General features: G+C 36.7%; 1 protein-coding gene across 2 annotated transcripts; it reads left to right on the forward strand.

Moving 5' to 3' along the window:
• The first annotated feature begins 48 nt into the window (after positions 1-48).
• LOC138333100 (mediator of RNA polymerase II transcription subunit 27-A-like) lies at positions 49-12,063 on the forward strand. Of its 2 annotated transcripts, none has more exons than XM_069281233.1 (8): positions 49-233; positions 1,710-1,848; positions 2,532-2,662; positions 4,383-4,476; positions 6,641-6,748; positions 7,674-7,715; positions 10,716-10,793; positions 11,226-12,063. In XM_069281233.1, the coding sequence occupies exons 1-8, from the start codon at positions 55-57 to the stop codon at positions 11,361-11,363; spliced, it is 909 nt and encodes a 302-aa protein (XP_069137334.1). In that variant the 5' UTR covers positions 49-54; the 3' UTR covers positions 11,364-12,063. The 2 variants fall into 2 exon arrangements, with proteins under 2 accessions (XP_069137334.1, XP_069137333.1); XM_069281232.1 differs by lacking the exons at positions 10,716-10,793; positions 11,226-12,063 and adding exons at positions 9,321-9,398; positions 9,827-10,615.
• Positions 12,064-16,874: the final 4,811 nt, after the last annotated feature.

Here is a 16,874-nt window from a genome sequence, read left to right on the forward strand (position 1 = left end):
ATGGATTTTCGGAACACCTCTTATAAAGAATTAAAGAGTTCCAGAATATTGAAAATGGCGGACACAGAGGTGGACAGACTCACTCAAGCAATATGTTTGACACAGAAATTGCGAACAAGCGTCACCCGAGTGTTTTCTGATTTGTCAGACGGTTATCACATCACTCAAGGAAACGAAAAAGCATCTTTAAACGATCTTCAAAAGGCATTATTGACCGTAAATGATAATTACAGGTATGTTTTGGTCGTAAAGAACATGTTTGACAATGAAATATTGACATGATAGAGCGATAAATGCTAATTTGACTTTGATTTATGGGCCACGCACTTTGTTCATCGATCGGATATAAGTATGTAAATGGAATAATATTCTTAAAAACGTCAAAATTTAGTTTCAGCTTTCATATAATTTCGGGATTGATATTCATTGATATTTTTTCTTCGAGTTGTCTCCCCTTATCCTTAAGAGTGTTCTTTTGGTAAAAATAATCGAATCTGATAGACTTACAGTGAGTTACTATACATTCTTGGCCCATAAAAATAAAATGCTAAAAATTTAATGTGCTGTTCAACATAGTAAGTGCATCAATATTCTATTTAATGATACTCCATCGCAGATAGAGCATTAACGATGCTCGTCATTTTAGGATATTTACTCATGTACAATGTATGTCTAATTAACAGAAAAATAATTTTTTTTAAAATCTGGTTTTGTATTTGGAGTATGTATGCCTGCTCAGTACTTCAATCCATATAGGGCATAATACCTTGGATTTTTTTTTTTTTTTTGGGGGGGGGGGGAGATGATTAATTATCTTTAATATTTTTATATATAACTTTTTATTAAAATAAGAAGCTCAAATTTTCAGTAGTGGTGTTTAAGTGACTAAGTGAAGACAAATACTAATTCGTCTGTTCATGTTTTTGATAAAGAAAAAAATACCATTTGTCACTGGTGTAGCATTTTTAAACATACATATACCATATGAAGGTGGCCAGATCATTCATAAATGTCAATGTGATAGAGGCTACTGAGGCTAGGGTTAACTTTTGTAAGATACTCAAACGACATGGTAACAGTACAATCTACCATCGACTACCTATATAGTCCAGGGGTTTCATTGTCTTTCAGGGCAGGCGGTACAATTGCAATTTAAGGGGGTTTTCCCCATAGTAATAGTTGTTTCTGCAGTCTTACTCACAAATAAGTCTGATTTTATTTTCATGTATTATAAGATTTAGTGTAATATTAAAGTGAATAGTCGGGGAAAGAAAACCAGTCTAAATGCGTTCATTGGCCTTCCAAAAGTTCTCACATATTAATACGACGGACAAGTTCTGCTTACGTTTCCCAGATCTGACCATTAAAGTAAAGGAAAGTTGAAAGCATTGAAAGCGAGGCTGCTTGTAAATGTAACCACGGACATAGTCAGCCGGGAGGACGTTTTAGGATTCCTATACTTTAAATTAATTTCTTCGTACGCAGATAGATTTTGGCGAGAGATTTTATTTTTCTATTTCATAAGAAATTATATTGGATACATTCACAGCATTTTTACCGACTTTAGCCATCCTTGCCAGACTGTTCTTTTTAATGTCTGTATATAATAGTGGATTGAGTCTTTAATTTTTAGTGTGGCCAACAGAATATAAATAACCAGGAAATATAAACTGAAAAAAAAAGTAATCATGTTTCTTTCCATTTTTTAGTGACTTAGAAAAACTTGTCCCCAACCTGAACAGTGTGAACATCACGGCTCCCAACAGTGCCCTGCCTGGTATTGACCCAGTTTATGACAAAACTCCAATCTACTCTCAGATCACCCATGCCCACAAGTGGACAAATAAGGTAAATGTATATTTTAACTTAACGTCACCAGAGTTTAAACTATGGCAAAGTTATATACAAGTTTTAAATATTTGGTCAGTTATGAAGAAAGAATGGAAATTGTATATGGAGTGGTTGTCAAATTGTTGATTGATTTAAAATCTGAATGCCACAATTTGCTTATTATTCTATTATAGATACATGTACAATCAAAGTCAAGCAACAATTTCAAACTCAGATACTGTAAACGTGGATATTTTCGTGAGTGCTTAATTTCAGGATTTGAATTTATAACACTTTCACAGTATTGTTATTTTTGCAAAAGACACACTTTCAGACTTTTAATTATAATGTTCATATACATGTATGTACAAAATATTATGTGTGGAGGAAATTTTCCGATCAAGCGACCTTTGCGTAGTTATCGTTAATTCCCCCTAGCCTGAATTTCCATGTTTACAGTATTTCGAATGTTCATAAAGTATCAAACTGAATTAGAACACTGAATTTTTGTTAATGTAGAATGACACAGTAAATGAATTATATTTTTTAAGAACAGAATGTAGTCTTGATCAAATATCAGATTGTATTATTTAAATGTAATCTATTTTATACCTCTTTACTGACAAGTGTTAAAACAGTTAATGACAATTCCAATTCATATCAATCATATATCTTTCATGGTTTTTTTCACTGAAATACAGGTTCATCAGCTAGCAGATTATGCCAGTGCGATCTTGAGCCCAAACCAGTTGAAGAGGACACACCAGGGGGGACAACCCTTGGCGATCAAGCGACAGAGAAAGACACCTCATGCTCATGCAATTCCTCCACAGTGAGTCTTCTCTAAATATAGTATTTAGGTACATTTTTAGCCCACCATCATCAGATTGTGGGCTATTCAAATCGCCTTTCGTCCGTGGTCCGTCCTTCCGTCCGTCCTTCCGTCCGTCCGTCCGTTAACAATTCTATTCTATTTCTCAGAAATTGCTGAAGGGATCTTTTTCAAATTTCATATGTAGTTTCCCCTAGGACCCTTGTTGTGCATATTGAATTTTGGGACCAATCGGTGAACAAAATGGCCATTTTGGATTTTGATAGTTAAAGTTTGTTACCGCTATTTCTCAGAAAGTGCAGAAGGGATTTTTCTGAAATTTCATGGCCATTTTGGATATAGGTTACCCCTTGGACCCTAGTTGTGCATCTTGAGTTTTGGGACCGATCAGTCAACAAGGTGGCCGACCGTCAGCCATCTTGGATTTTGATAGTTAAAATTTGTTACCGCTATTTCTCAGAAAATGTTGAATGGATCTTTCTCAAATTTAATATGTAGGTTCCCCTAGGACCCTAGCTGTGCATACGGGATTTTGGGACGGATCGGTCAACAAGATGGCCGACCGTCAGCCATCTTGGATTTTGATAGTTAAAGTTTGTTACTGCTATTTCTCAGAAAGTACTGAAGGGATCTTTCTCAAATTTCATAGGTAGATTCCCCTAGGACCCTATTTGGGCATATTGCATTTTGAGACCCATCTATTGACAAGATGGCCGACTGGCGGCCATATTTGATTTTGCTAGTTAAAGATTGTTACCACTATTTCTCAGAAAGTACTGAAAGGATCTTTCTCAAATTGCCTATGTAGATTCCCCTAGAAACCTAGTTGTGCATATTACATTTTAAGACGGATCGCTCCGATCGGCGGCCATCTTGAATTTTGATAGTTATCGCTATTTGTCAGAAATTACTGATGGGATATCTCTCATATTCCATGCGTAGGTTCCCCTTGGGATTTAGTTGTGCATAGCACCTTTCGGATCGGTCAACAAGATGGCCAACCGGAGGCCATCTTGGATCTCACCGCTGTTTTTCAGAAAGCAATGAAGCGATCTGTCTTAAATTTCATATGTTGTATGTTTGGAAAAGTTTGAAAAGTAGGGAAAAGATCCCTCCTTCCATTGTCAGACATAGGTCATTCTTTGGTGGGCGCCAAGATCCCTCTGGGATCTCTTTTTTATTTACTGCTGGAGATTTTTGTGTTTCGATAGTTTCAATTTTTGACGTTCCCACCATGAAATGAGGAGGAGTCGCATAGTAATATCCTAGTTACTGTTGTAGTGGGAAAAATATTGTGCTCAGCTACTGTATTACAGTAACTATGCATTGTGTAGAAGCTTTCGTTGCTTTCAAGGATGTTGGAAAAATAACAAACTGTGGATTATATATTTAGGAAACACTATTAGGTATAGTATTTCTACAGAAGAAATACTTAAAAAAACCAACACAAACTAAAATACACCCAAATATTTCATGTTTTACAGTATAGCATCAATTATCTAATGTTACATACCCTATCTGTCCCATCTATACCACTTCGTACCAAAATCGTCTGGCGGCAGAAGCAGTATGTCTTAAATTTACAAAAAAAATTGATTTAAAGGTTCTTCAAGTGAAATTTAAATGCTATTTTGAATAAATGTTTTTGTTAATTTTGGCTTCAGTAATAAAACCTCAACTGCTCTACACTGAGTAATGATTTTGAGGATGTGTATTTCAGGGGTGTGGACCAGTGTATTAGTCAGCTAGAGCGACTGTGGTCTGATATGACAATAACTCTGTCTCGTCCTATGGGGCATTGTGCTGTCCTACAGGTAAATATAAACATACGTTCATCTACCATTATAACATATAAGTAGTCCTCTAATCATCCGATAGTAAATATAATTCGGATATTGACTTTCTTCATACATAGCTTTTCACACTGAAGATGCAACAATCAAGTCTTTTATTATTTATCAAATCACTTTGTTTAGCATTAAAAAAAAATATTAGTGCAATTTTTCTTTAAACAACAGCCATATTTCATTTTGTTTGGTAACCACATCCAATATAAGTTATAAGTGTTTGAATTTGGAATCTGAGTGACTAATTAGAATCTAAAGGATGGAGTTGATTACTACTGTGTTATTGACACACAGATTGCATGTTATTCCAGTTTGGGTTAATACAAGGCTATTTAAAGCATTGTAAAAAAACAATTGCCTCACCTATTAAACTTGGATTATCTAAGGCTGAATTTAAAGTGTTTTAAGTTATGACTCACATTGTCCTTTGTTTTCCATTCTTGCCCTGAAAATTCAATGGCGACTGAACTGAGATCAAGGCTTACTACTGGACAGCAAGCGAATGTATACACCCTGTGAGCACACGCGAAGTATACAATGGGGAACAAGCCAACAATCAGTGACTTATGGGCCGGTCAATTCTAGTTACTACACTGTACTGTTATTTTTTTAGGGGAGAGACAGGCTGTAGAGACGGGGGGAGTCAGTAAGAGAATGTGTTGTAGATATACACAAACATACGAATACCCCAGCTGCAGACGTGTGTTTCAAGAAAGCTCAAAACACAACGTTGAATTATAAGAAGACCTAAAGCAGTACCTGCGTCTTTATAAGCGACTTTTTAAATCTAAGTGTTTGCAATTTTATTACTGCAGAATTAAACAAGCTACAATGTTAGTGACCTAATCAAACCGTATTTGTTGAAAATTATACATTAGCCCATTTAGCTTTTGCACATGAAACTGCAAATTAACGTAGGTGCCCAGCTGAAGGCCTGTGGCGCAAAAAGATCAAACACGACATTTGGGATTTTATAAGATGCCTGAACTGACCAACTTATTTACGGACTTTAATAAGTGTGTTGTGCAATTGATTTATTTAAATGATCAGAATTAACAAGCAACAATGTTATGTCACAACAGTATTCCACCGTATTTATAACATATTTATAAGCCATCAGCTAGGTGATCTGGAAACCGTACAGGTATACAGTTTGAGTATACTCGCAATGTGATTGATTTTGCAACGACTAACATATACCGTATCCGCTAGCTGATAGCAGCTTGATTAGTATACTGTATCTCAAACACACTAATTTACTTATTGTGACAATTTAAACTAAATAGCATTCAAATCATTCTTAAATGTTCCTGAGTACTATGTCATGTGTAACATCTATGCAAATCATTGACATTGCACGGCGTACGGCGGACCGGACAAGCCGATGTTTTAGACATTCCTGCAAGTATATTTTTAGTTTCATGGTTAGGTGGCCAATAAAAGAAAACCGACAAACACGATGCAGTTTTTAATATGTTATTTCTTCTTAATACCAACACTTCTTGTGCAAGTTGTCCAAGCCATTTCAGGGGAATATTTTGCATTAAATTTTGTCACCTTCATAACATCGATATTGGGACGTCTCCCTGGACACGTAAACACAAATTTTGCATTTTTATTTTAAAAAGTGCCTCAGATAGACACACCCACAGAAGTGATTTTATTGAAATGCCACCCCGGCGCAGAAGTGATTTTATTTTGAACCCACCATGGCACATACCATTTTTTTAAAGTGCCTTCCCTGGGTGCCATATATGTTTTGCTGGAACAGCCCTTAGTTCTAACATCTCAAACACATTATTGTATGACGTGTTATTTAGTATACATACTTGTTTCTTACTCAGTAGACATGTATGGTTTAAAAATTGTTTTCAGTGAAGTGTTTGCTTCCAAAGTGACAGATCTCCACAGACATAGCCATTTCACTGATCACTTAAATATATCCCCATGTCAGCAGAGACATCCTTATTTATTTCAGATTGATCTTGATTACTCTATTTTCTGTTGATAATGATGGAAGGTGCCTCACATTTTCACAGGTGTGAAGATCTTTGCAAAACATCTTTCCAATAATAAACGAGATTCCAAGAGAAACAATTAATTATTGATTAATAAATTTTACTATCCACAGATAACCTTATCTCGCACGTTGAGAGCGCTTATTGTATTGCGAGGCTTGCTGATAGAATCAGTTATTGTCAAGGCATACTCTGAGGATTTTCTTACACCTGATGGAAAGGTAAAATTTCTCTTCCTTTTCTTGTACAATTCTCTACCAATTTATTGCAGCATTTGGTCTAATATATCATAAAAACTCTTCCATGTACTTGTAGATATAAGAATAGAAGTATTCTACCCAAGAGTCTCAAAATGTTGTAAAGCCTGAGGCTTGCTGAGCATTTTACAACATTTTGTGATTCTTAGAGTAGAATATGCCTATACTACATATCCACCTATAAAAGAGCATTTTTTTCTCTACCCCAAATTTTTTATTACAATTTTACAATTGTGATATCCCATCATATTAATATCCCACGATTTTAATCAAAGTTTGAAAAAAACAGTGACTGCAAGTCAATTCTTACACTAGCAATTTATTGTGATATTTTAAAAACAAATCCCGTTTGTGATCTTTATAATAAAATTAGCTGAGTTTCTGAAAATAATTGTTAAATTTTATTAAGAAAATAGTAATTTTGTTGAAGCAGTGATGTCACATGATTATATTTAATGGGTAGCTTGAATACGTATAGATTGTCCCTAGCTAGGCAACTGACAAATTCATGTGTGAAAATGATCACTGCAAAAATCGTATTCTTTATATTTTTGAAACTCTTTAATATGTAAATTTGTTTTTTGTTTTTTGTTTTAAAGACTTTGTCTCTGCGTTATAGTGAAATGGATAGATTATCTATAACAAATTATATCGCTGACAGTTTTGTCTGTGGAGACCTGACTTTGTCTGATAATGGTTAAAATACTAAAGGTTAAAAATTTACAGCTACCATCATGTTCTAGAAATATAAACACAAGTTATGTACCTTTACAGCAACCCCTTACATTTTATCCTTTAAGTCCCAAGGGCTTGTGGACACAAGTTGGTTGTCCGGTAATATTTTGGTTCTGTTTTATTCATACAAGTCTGTACGCTTTTTTGTGTTTAGGTTGACCTGTGGTCCCGATCCAGGTACCAGGTATTTAATAAGGTAAGTCATGTCAAAAGACTCTCTAGTAGTTTCTCAATAAACTCGAATTTCATTGGGCTTAATAATTTGAAAGTCATAAGCCATAGTGAAAACAGAAAGACATGCCTATCAGCAGCAAATACTGGAAAGAAATTTGATTCACTCTTACTGCTGAAGTCAAGAGTTGAAACTCATCCATAAATGATCAATAACCAGGACTGATATGAGGGTATAAAACATTATTTATCTCAGCTAACTTTCTTTTAATTATTTATCACTATTTCATATTCATATATTTCTAAACATGTTGTGCAAAAAAAAAAGAAAGAATTAGAATATTGCAAAAAGATTTCATTTAGATTTAGTATCAGTTAGATTACACAATAGTACCTGAATACAGCTGTTGGTGTTGCTGCTTAACCGTCGTCATCATCAGCCTGGTCCATCCATTTTGAGGGTTTCAACGCTTATCCTGGAACTCTCTTTGGATGGTGGTTCAGTAGGGGTGATCAGTCCCTACTCTCCGATGCTTGGCTTCTAGCTACTCTCGCCTCTGCGTAACCACAGCCAGCAGGATGTTCTCTCTGCCTCTTTCCCCAACCCATGCCTGCCAGCCATTTCTTCCGCTTGACAGTAAATTGCAGATGAATACCCTGGAAATAGCTTTGGATGATTTTCTTCACCTTCTCAGGGTTATGGTACTGTTCCAGAGCTGTCTCTATTAATTTGTATGGGACAGTACCAAACGCATTCGCCAGGTCAAGCCATATTATTTTTAGATCTTCACGGTTCACCTTCGTTTCCCTGATCAATTGACTTAAAACACATGTATGTTCCACACATTCAGAAAAACGGAGTACTCCACCTTTCTGCGCTGGTGTATCCACATACTCGTTAGTAGTCATATATGTTGTCATATGCATGGCCAAAACACGATTAAAGAACAATTTTCCTTCCACATTAAGCAATGTGATTGTTCTGAACTGCGCTAACCCTTTGTAGAAGCTTTGGACATTTCTATTACACTTTGTACGGGATGCCGTTTGGTCCTGGTGCTCCCATGCCTTCTTTATGAATTCTGCAACCTCCTTCCATTTTGGTTCCCTTGCATCTATTGGTCTACAATATCTTGAAGGTTTACGGACTCTCATTTGGCCCCAGAGGTTTCTCCCTTTTCTCGTCTCCATGTTTTAACTTCAGGTGTTCCTCTATTTTTTCCTTCTAGCAATGCAGCCGTCCCGATTTTTCCCCTTCCAACATTGATACCGAGAACGTGTATGAATTAGCTATGAATGCTGCTCTTTCTTGGTCTTATTTCGTCAGCTGTGCACTACTTCCGAGTCTCTACCTTTATACACTTTGCCTTTGCTTGGTGGATTCGCAGTCCATTTATATTCTTAAAAGTCTTCCCACAATGGCATTTTACTTTCCTTCCCTGTCAAAGTCGTTTGGACAAGGCTGATCGTTTACTTTTTATCAGTCCACATATCATGCTCAGATAATAACTATTAACTCATGTACACCCTTGAAATTTTATATTGGGCGGTTTTAGTCTTTGATTTAGTAGAGTATAAATGTGCCTTCAGGGGAGATTGAGCTAATTCTATATTGTAACTGTATTGACAGGTAACAGATATGGTGACCGCGGCGACCCTCCACTTCTGTCATCCTCAGATGCCCGATCTCAGTCTCCGTTCTTTCCTGGTAAGTTAGTCAAAGATATAACTGTTTTTGTTTTTCTCACTGATGCAAATGGATACCCCTTACTCTCCTCTGTATAAAATAATCTATCAATAAATGTTCGTTCTGTGGGAGGTTATATGGTGGTGCTTATGATTTTAACTGAGATTCAGTGGAACTTCATACTAGTAAAGTTAAGTGAGATTCAAGAGAATTACGTGTTAACGTTTTAATTAAGATTCAGTTGAAATTTATATAAAAGGGTAACTGAGATTTCAGTAGAATTTCATATCAATGTTAAACTGAAATTTGGTTTAAAACTTGATATTGACTAGATTGTGCCAAACAAATGAATGTAGAACCCCAAGACTGCAAGAAAGTAGCTATTCACAGATATAAATAATAAGGTTATTTTTTAATGATATTGTTTTAATCCTTTTTCTTTTTTGCAGCTCTGGTTCAACAGTTACAAGACCTTATTCTCCGCTCCTTGTCAGAAGTGTGGAAAACACCTCCAAGGGGCCTTCCCTCCAGTGTGGAGGGAACTACGTACAGCTACGCCTCAACATGAGGGATGTCGGCAGACATAGCAGAATAAGTGAATAGAGATGTCCTGATATGTATGGCTGGTGTATATCGTTTAAATGGACGAGGTCTGCTCCTAGTGTATACTGCTTAACTGCAGCCTTCAGAACAAAAACAGGAACATTGGGAACTATACTTGAAGCTTTCTCGCTAAACTGGAATTGTGCACTATTAAGAAGCCTTGTGCTTTGAACTGGGGACTTGCACATTTAAATGGCCTTATGTGTTCAAAAGAAGTCTTACTAGTGCACGTAAAATAGAAAGACTTAATAATTGCTATGTTTTAGTGAAAGACTGAAAGCATCCTTTTATAATTAGAGGACAGAGAAAGAAAGCATGAAGTGCTGAACAAGACTGTGCTTTACAGATTCTGTTAACAGTGTGTGTGGGCCACTTTGTGTCATTGGTGCTTCTACAATATGAATGATTTATTTTACATTATACATTATTTATGTAAAATCAAGACTTAAGTTCTTGGTGCTATGTCCCTTATCACTACATCAAATTTAAGAAAATTTTAGGTATTAAAATAGTAATACTCTAGGATATGCATCGTTACAAAAATGGGATTTAAGTCCTATTTATAGAGAGAGTTAATTGAGTGTAGAATGTGTGGCTTTAAGAAGAGAGTAACTGTAGTGATGTATAGAGAGTTTGAGGTGAAATGTAAGAGGTTTTGGGCGGTTTTGATGTCTTTGAGCTAATGTGACTTTTTGTGGAGATTGAGCTATTATTATATTGTAACTGTATTGACAGGTAACAGATATGGTGACCGCGGCGACCCTACACTTCTGTCATCCTCAGATGCCCGATCTCAGTCTCCGTTCTTTCCTGGTAAGTTAGTCAAAGATATAACTGTTTTTGTTTTTATTCTCTCACTGATGCAAATGGATACCCCTTACTCTCCTCTGTATAAAATAATCTATCAATAAATGTTCGTTCTGTGGGAGGTTATATGGTGGTGCTTATGATTTTAACTGAGATTCAGTGGAACTTCATACTAGTAAAGTTAAGTGAGATTCAAGAGCATTACGTGTTAACGTTTTAATTAAGATTCAGTTGAAATTTATATAAAAGGGTAACTGAGATTTCAGTAGAATTTCATATCAATGTTAAACTGAAATTTGGTTTAAAACTTGATATTGACTAGATTGTGCCAAACAAATGAATGTAGAACCCCAAGACTGCAAGAAAGTAGCTATTCACAGATATAAATAATAAGGTTATTTTTTAATGATATTGTTTAATCCTTTTTCTTTTTTGCAGCTATGGTTCAACAGTTACAAGACCTTATTCTCCGCTCCTTGTCAGAAGTGTGGAAAACACCTCCAAGGGGCCTTCCCTCCAGTGTGGAGGGAACTACGTACAGCTACGCCTCAACACGAGGGATGTCGGCAGACATAGCAGAATGAGTGAATAGAGTTGTCCTAATATGTATGGCTGGTGTATATCGTATAAATGGACGAGATCTGCTCCTAGTGTATACTGCTTAACTGCAGCCTTCAGAACAAAAACAGGAATATTGGTCACTATACTTGAAGCTTTCTCGCTAAACTGAAATTGTGCACTATTAAGAAGCCTTGTGCTTTGAACTGGGGACTTGCACATTTAAATGGCCTTATGTGTTCAAAAGAAGTCTTACTAGTGCACGTAAAATAGAAAGACTTAATAATTGCTATGTTTAGTGAAAGACTGAAAGCATCCTTTTATAATTAGAGGACAGAGAAAGAAAGCATGAAGTGCTGAACAAGACTGTGCTTTACAGATTCTGTTAACAGTGTGTGTGGGCCACTTTGTGTCATTGGTATTTCTACAATATGAATGATTTATTTACATTATACATTATTTATGTAAAATCAAGACTTCTTGGTGCTATGTCCCTTATCACTACATCAAATTTAAGAAAATTTTAGGTATTAAAATAGTAATACTCTAGGATATGCATCGTTACAAAAATGGGATTTAAGTCCTATTTATAGAGTGAGTTAATTGAGTGTAGAATGTGTGGCTTTAAGAAGAGAGTAACTGTAGTGATGTATAGAGAGTTTGAGGTGTATGTAAGAGGTTTTGCATCATTGATGAATAAATTAAAAAAAATATCTAAGTGACTTTTTGTGTTATTTACGAAATTATTATTTATTTATTAAAGTAATTTTGATATAATGCAGATTCTATTTACCAGCTACAGGAGATCCTACCACTAAATAAGGCGTTTGATGATGATTACTCATTGAATATTATTCCTCATTTTGTAACGTCTGTTTTTTAGCCCACTATCATCAGATGGTGGGCTTTTCAAATCCCCTTTCGTCCGTGGTCCATGGTCCGTCCCTCCGTCCTTCCGTCCCTCCGTCCTTCCGTCCGTTAACAATTCTTGTTACCGCTATTTCTCAGAAAGTACTGAAGGAATCTTTCTCAAATTTTACATGTAGGTTCCCCTAGGGGTCTAGTTTTGCATATTGCATTTTGGGACCAATCGATCAACAAAATGGCCGCCAGGCAGCCATCTTGGATTTTGATAGTTAAAGTTTGTTACCGCTATTTCTCAGAAAGTACTGAAGGGATCTCTCTCAAATTTTACATGTAGGTTCCCCTAGGGGTCTAGTTGTGCATATTGCATTTTGGGACCAATCGGTCAACAAGATGGCCGACAGGACGCCATCTTGGATTTTGACAATTGAAGTTTGTTACCACTATTTCTCAAAAAGTACTGAAGGGATCTGTCTCAAATTTCATGTGCATGGTCCCTTAGGTCCCTGTTTATGCATATTGCATTTTGGTACCGATCGGTTAACAAGATGGCCGACAGGAAGCCATCTTGGATTTTGACAATGAAGTTTGTTACCGCTATTTCTCAGAAAGTACTGAAGGGATCTCTCTCAAATTTTACATGTAGGTTCCCCTAGGGGTCTAGTTGTGCATATTGCATTTTGGGACCAATCGATCAACAAAATGGCCGCCAGGCAGCCATCTTGGATTTTGATAGTTAAAGTTTGTTACCGCTATTTCTCAGAAAGTACTGAAGGGATCTGTCTCAAATTTCAAGTGCATGGTCCCCTAGGTCCCTGGTTATGCATGTTGCATTTTGGTACCGATCGGTTAACAAGATGGCCAACAGGAAGCCATCTTGGATTTTGACAATGAAGTTTGTTACCGCTATTTCTCAGAAAGTACTGAAGGGATCTGTCTCAAATTGCATGTACAGGTTCCCCTTGGCGTACAGTTGTGCATATCACATTTTCGGACTGATCGATGAACAAGATGGCTGACAGGCCGCCATCTTGGATTTTGATAGTTGAAGCTTATTACCACTATTTCTCACAAAGTACTGAAGCGATCAACAAAATGGCCACCAGGCAGCCATCTTGGATTTTGATAGTTAAAGTTTGTTACCACTATTTCTCAGAAAGTACTGAACAGATCTCTCTCCAATTTCAAGTGCATGGTCCCCTAGGTCCCTGGTTATGCATGTTGCATTTTGGTACCGATCGGTTAACAAGATGGCCAACAGGAAGCCATCTTGGATTTTGACAATGAAGTTTGTTACCGCTATTTCTCAGAAAGTACTGAAGGGATCTGTCTCAAATTGCATGTACAGGTTCCCCTTGGCGTACAGTTGTGCATATCACATTTTCGGACTGATCGATGAACAAGATGGCTGACAGGCCGCCATCTTGGATTTTGATAGTTGAAGCTTATTACCACTATTTCTCACAAAGTACTGAAGGGATTGCTCTCAAATTTTACATGTAGGTTCCCCTAGGAGTCTTGTTGTGCATATTGCATTTTGGGACCGATCAGTAAACAAGATGGCCGACAGGACTCCATCTTGGATTTTGACAATTGAAGTTTGTTACCGCTATTTCTCAGAAAGTACTGAAGGGATCTGTCTCAAATTGCATTTGCAGGTTCCCCTAGGGGTCTAGTTGTGCATATTGTATTTTGGGACCGATTGATGAACAAGATGGCCGATAGGCCGCCATCTTGGATTTTGATAGTTGAAACTTGTTACCACTTTTGCTCAGAAAGTACTGAAGTGATCTGTCTCAAATTTTATATGTAAGTTCCCCTAGGACCTTATTTTGTGCCTATTGCATTTTCAGCTGATCAGTCAAAAAGATGGCCGACAGGTAGCCATCTTGGAATTTGATAATAAAGTTTGTTTCTCAGAAAGTACTAGAAGGATCTTTCTCAAATTTCATATGTAGTAATATGTACAGCTGTACGAAAAGTTTGAAAAGCAGAGAAAAGATCCCTCTTTTGTTTGTCAGACATAGATCATTCTTTGGTGGGCGCCAAGATCCCTCTGGGATCTCTTGTTATGAAGCACTTTCACTGTTTTTCTTTCATTGTGAAGCCTCTGTTGACGTCTCCAGGTGGTATCCAGCCATCTGTAGACGCTTTTATCACTATGGCCCACATCTCTTCGGATGCCCTATAGTAATCAGGTTGTCTGTCTCTCTATCCGCCTGTCTATGTCTGTTTTTTGTAGACCTGTAGCAAAGCATCACATCTTACAGTAATAAACATGCTTACAACAAATTTATCACTTAAATAGAATAGATTTCATTACACTTCCTATAAGGTGTTTGTAGTATGTTTTAAACGAAAAATGCTTATAAATAAATTACAGTGTACGTGATTTTTGGGAGAGTACAGTATATTACTACTTTTCTAATTATAATGCACTTACATTAAGCGGGTTCTTTTCTGGGGTGTCAGTGTTCTAGGTAACCTAAGTTATTAAGTAGGACGCTCGCTTTGCAGATTCTGCAAAACGTCCTATGGCTACACTTCCTAGCTCTTCCGCACATTAAAAAATCTACAGCATTCCCAAAGGAGATTGAAAGGGGAATTTTCTGCATCCCACTTCCACAGGGAAGAGCCATGTAGTCTGCTATCCCGTACATGAATTGCGTCCTTGACTCGCCTCTTTGCAGTCTAATTTAATTTAGATCTGAGTGTTGCTTCCGCAGCTAGTTTGAAGACAAACTTCCTGTCATGGTCATCTCCCTACCATGTTCTGATGTCATAAACAAAATGGCTTTAATAAATTACTGGGTACTTTGTCGTCTTCTACCACCTCTAGGATCTCTTCTAGTACATTCAAATGAAATTTTAATAACATCCCATAAGGGGTCATGTTCGGATAACCTTTATACCACCTGTACTTCATATCAAATGCATTTTCTACACCTTGCTACATCAGTTGTAGAAGCCATTTTCAAGATTCTAGCAGCAGCAATTTGATTGGCCTTCCAAAGGTCACCAGAATGTGACCCCTAATGGGATGTTGTCAGATCCTCTTATCAAACATAGTGATAATAAGGATATGTATTTTAATCAGATTGGTGCTACCAACTGACGGAAAAAACTTCACCTGAACATTATCATTGCCACTATAGAACTCCTCCCTCTCTAAATTTAAGACAGTGATCAAATTTTCTTTTCTTGCATTGATCTCTAAAAACTCAACACAGATACTATAATTAAAAAGTGAAACATGCAAGTATTGTATTGTACACCAAATTTGCAGTAGAAATTGTGTTAATCGACTGAATTTGACAATGTTTTCTCGGATTACTATGTCACAATGTGTGGATGAATGTGTCAGTAAACCAGTGTCATACAGGAGGTGAAAGATAAACATTTCCTGAAAACAGGCCTGTATAGTTTGTAAAATGTCCTTTGGAAGAATATGGTTTTTAGGGTGATTGAAGTAGGGTGGGTGTGTATTCCACATGGCAGAGTTGCCAGCCCTTGGTTCTTTAAACCAGTGGTCCTAATATTTGTTATACTTTTTACAGCAACTTTTATACAGGCCTATATGATCTGCAAGCACCTGTGATTAGCATCTAGTATATTACATCCCAATGGTACTAGCCCCCCCCCTCTGTACATGTATCTATGCTATACAAGAACTCATTTCTTCACCTTGGTTTATAAATACATGTTTAATGTAAGAGATTCCACATTGTATGTCGGAAGAAGGAATATTTGTGTTTTTGGTAGCAGGGAGGTATGTCTAAATCTAAATGTGTGTGGGTGTGCCTGTCTCATTTCGCACTGTCTGTTTTGGCGAGTATTTGTGTGTTGACTGCGAATAGTTAATTTGTGTGTGATTTTGATTGTATTCTACATGTGTGTAGTGATGGTAGTTTTAGTTGGTGTATCACGTCTGTTAATGAAATTGTATTGTGATATCTGTTTTGTATGTGCTGCTCTGTGTTGTATTTTTCTATTTGTGTGATCTGGTGTGTGTGGTAGGGGTCCCATACGGAAGAGCAGTTTTTCCTGTTTGAGTCTAGTGAGTGCTTGTATGCTATTGTTTTATGTTTGGTGAGATGATTTTTAGGTTGTACGTATTTTAGGAAGCTGTGATATCTTTGCTGCAATATTTTCGATTAGATGGATAAGTCACTCAGGGCTTTAGGATGAGTATGTCCATGAGCGCTTTTGTGTTTGTGCAATGACAGTGGACGTTAATTTGGGCGAAGACTGAAAGCAAGGATTAGAGACTTTTCGTGGAATTTATGATGCTTTATATTGGATTTCCATTTGACTCGATAAGACATGTATTTGTGTTGAGAAAAATGGGTTTAATGTCTGGTATATCGGCGTCTCTCGTAGTGTTCAGTAGTGTAAAGAGACAGTGACTAATCATTCTCAGTCTACTTTCAGTTTCATTTCTAGGATATAACCCATCTACTACTTTCATTTTTTTTTCATCAAATTTATAGCTAAAAAAGAGCTCTGAATTAAAATCCATTCAGGACTTTTCAAATGTTACGAAAAATTCAAACAATATCTTTCGATTATTATTGTAATGTTCCAAACATATTAGGCTCGTCAGATATTTACGTCGATTAGCTCAAAGTGACTAGTGAAGTTTTGTGGTTACTGACTTCGATAGAA

Source organism: Argopecten irradians, chromosome 10 (assembly GCF_041381155.1).
Source record: "Argopecten irradians isolate NY chromosome 10, Ai_NY, whole genome shotgun sequence".
Taxonomy (NCBI): Eukaryota; Metazoa; Mollusca; class Bivalvia; order Pectinida; family Pectinidae; genus Argopecten; species Argopecten irradians.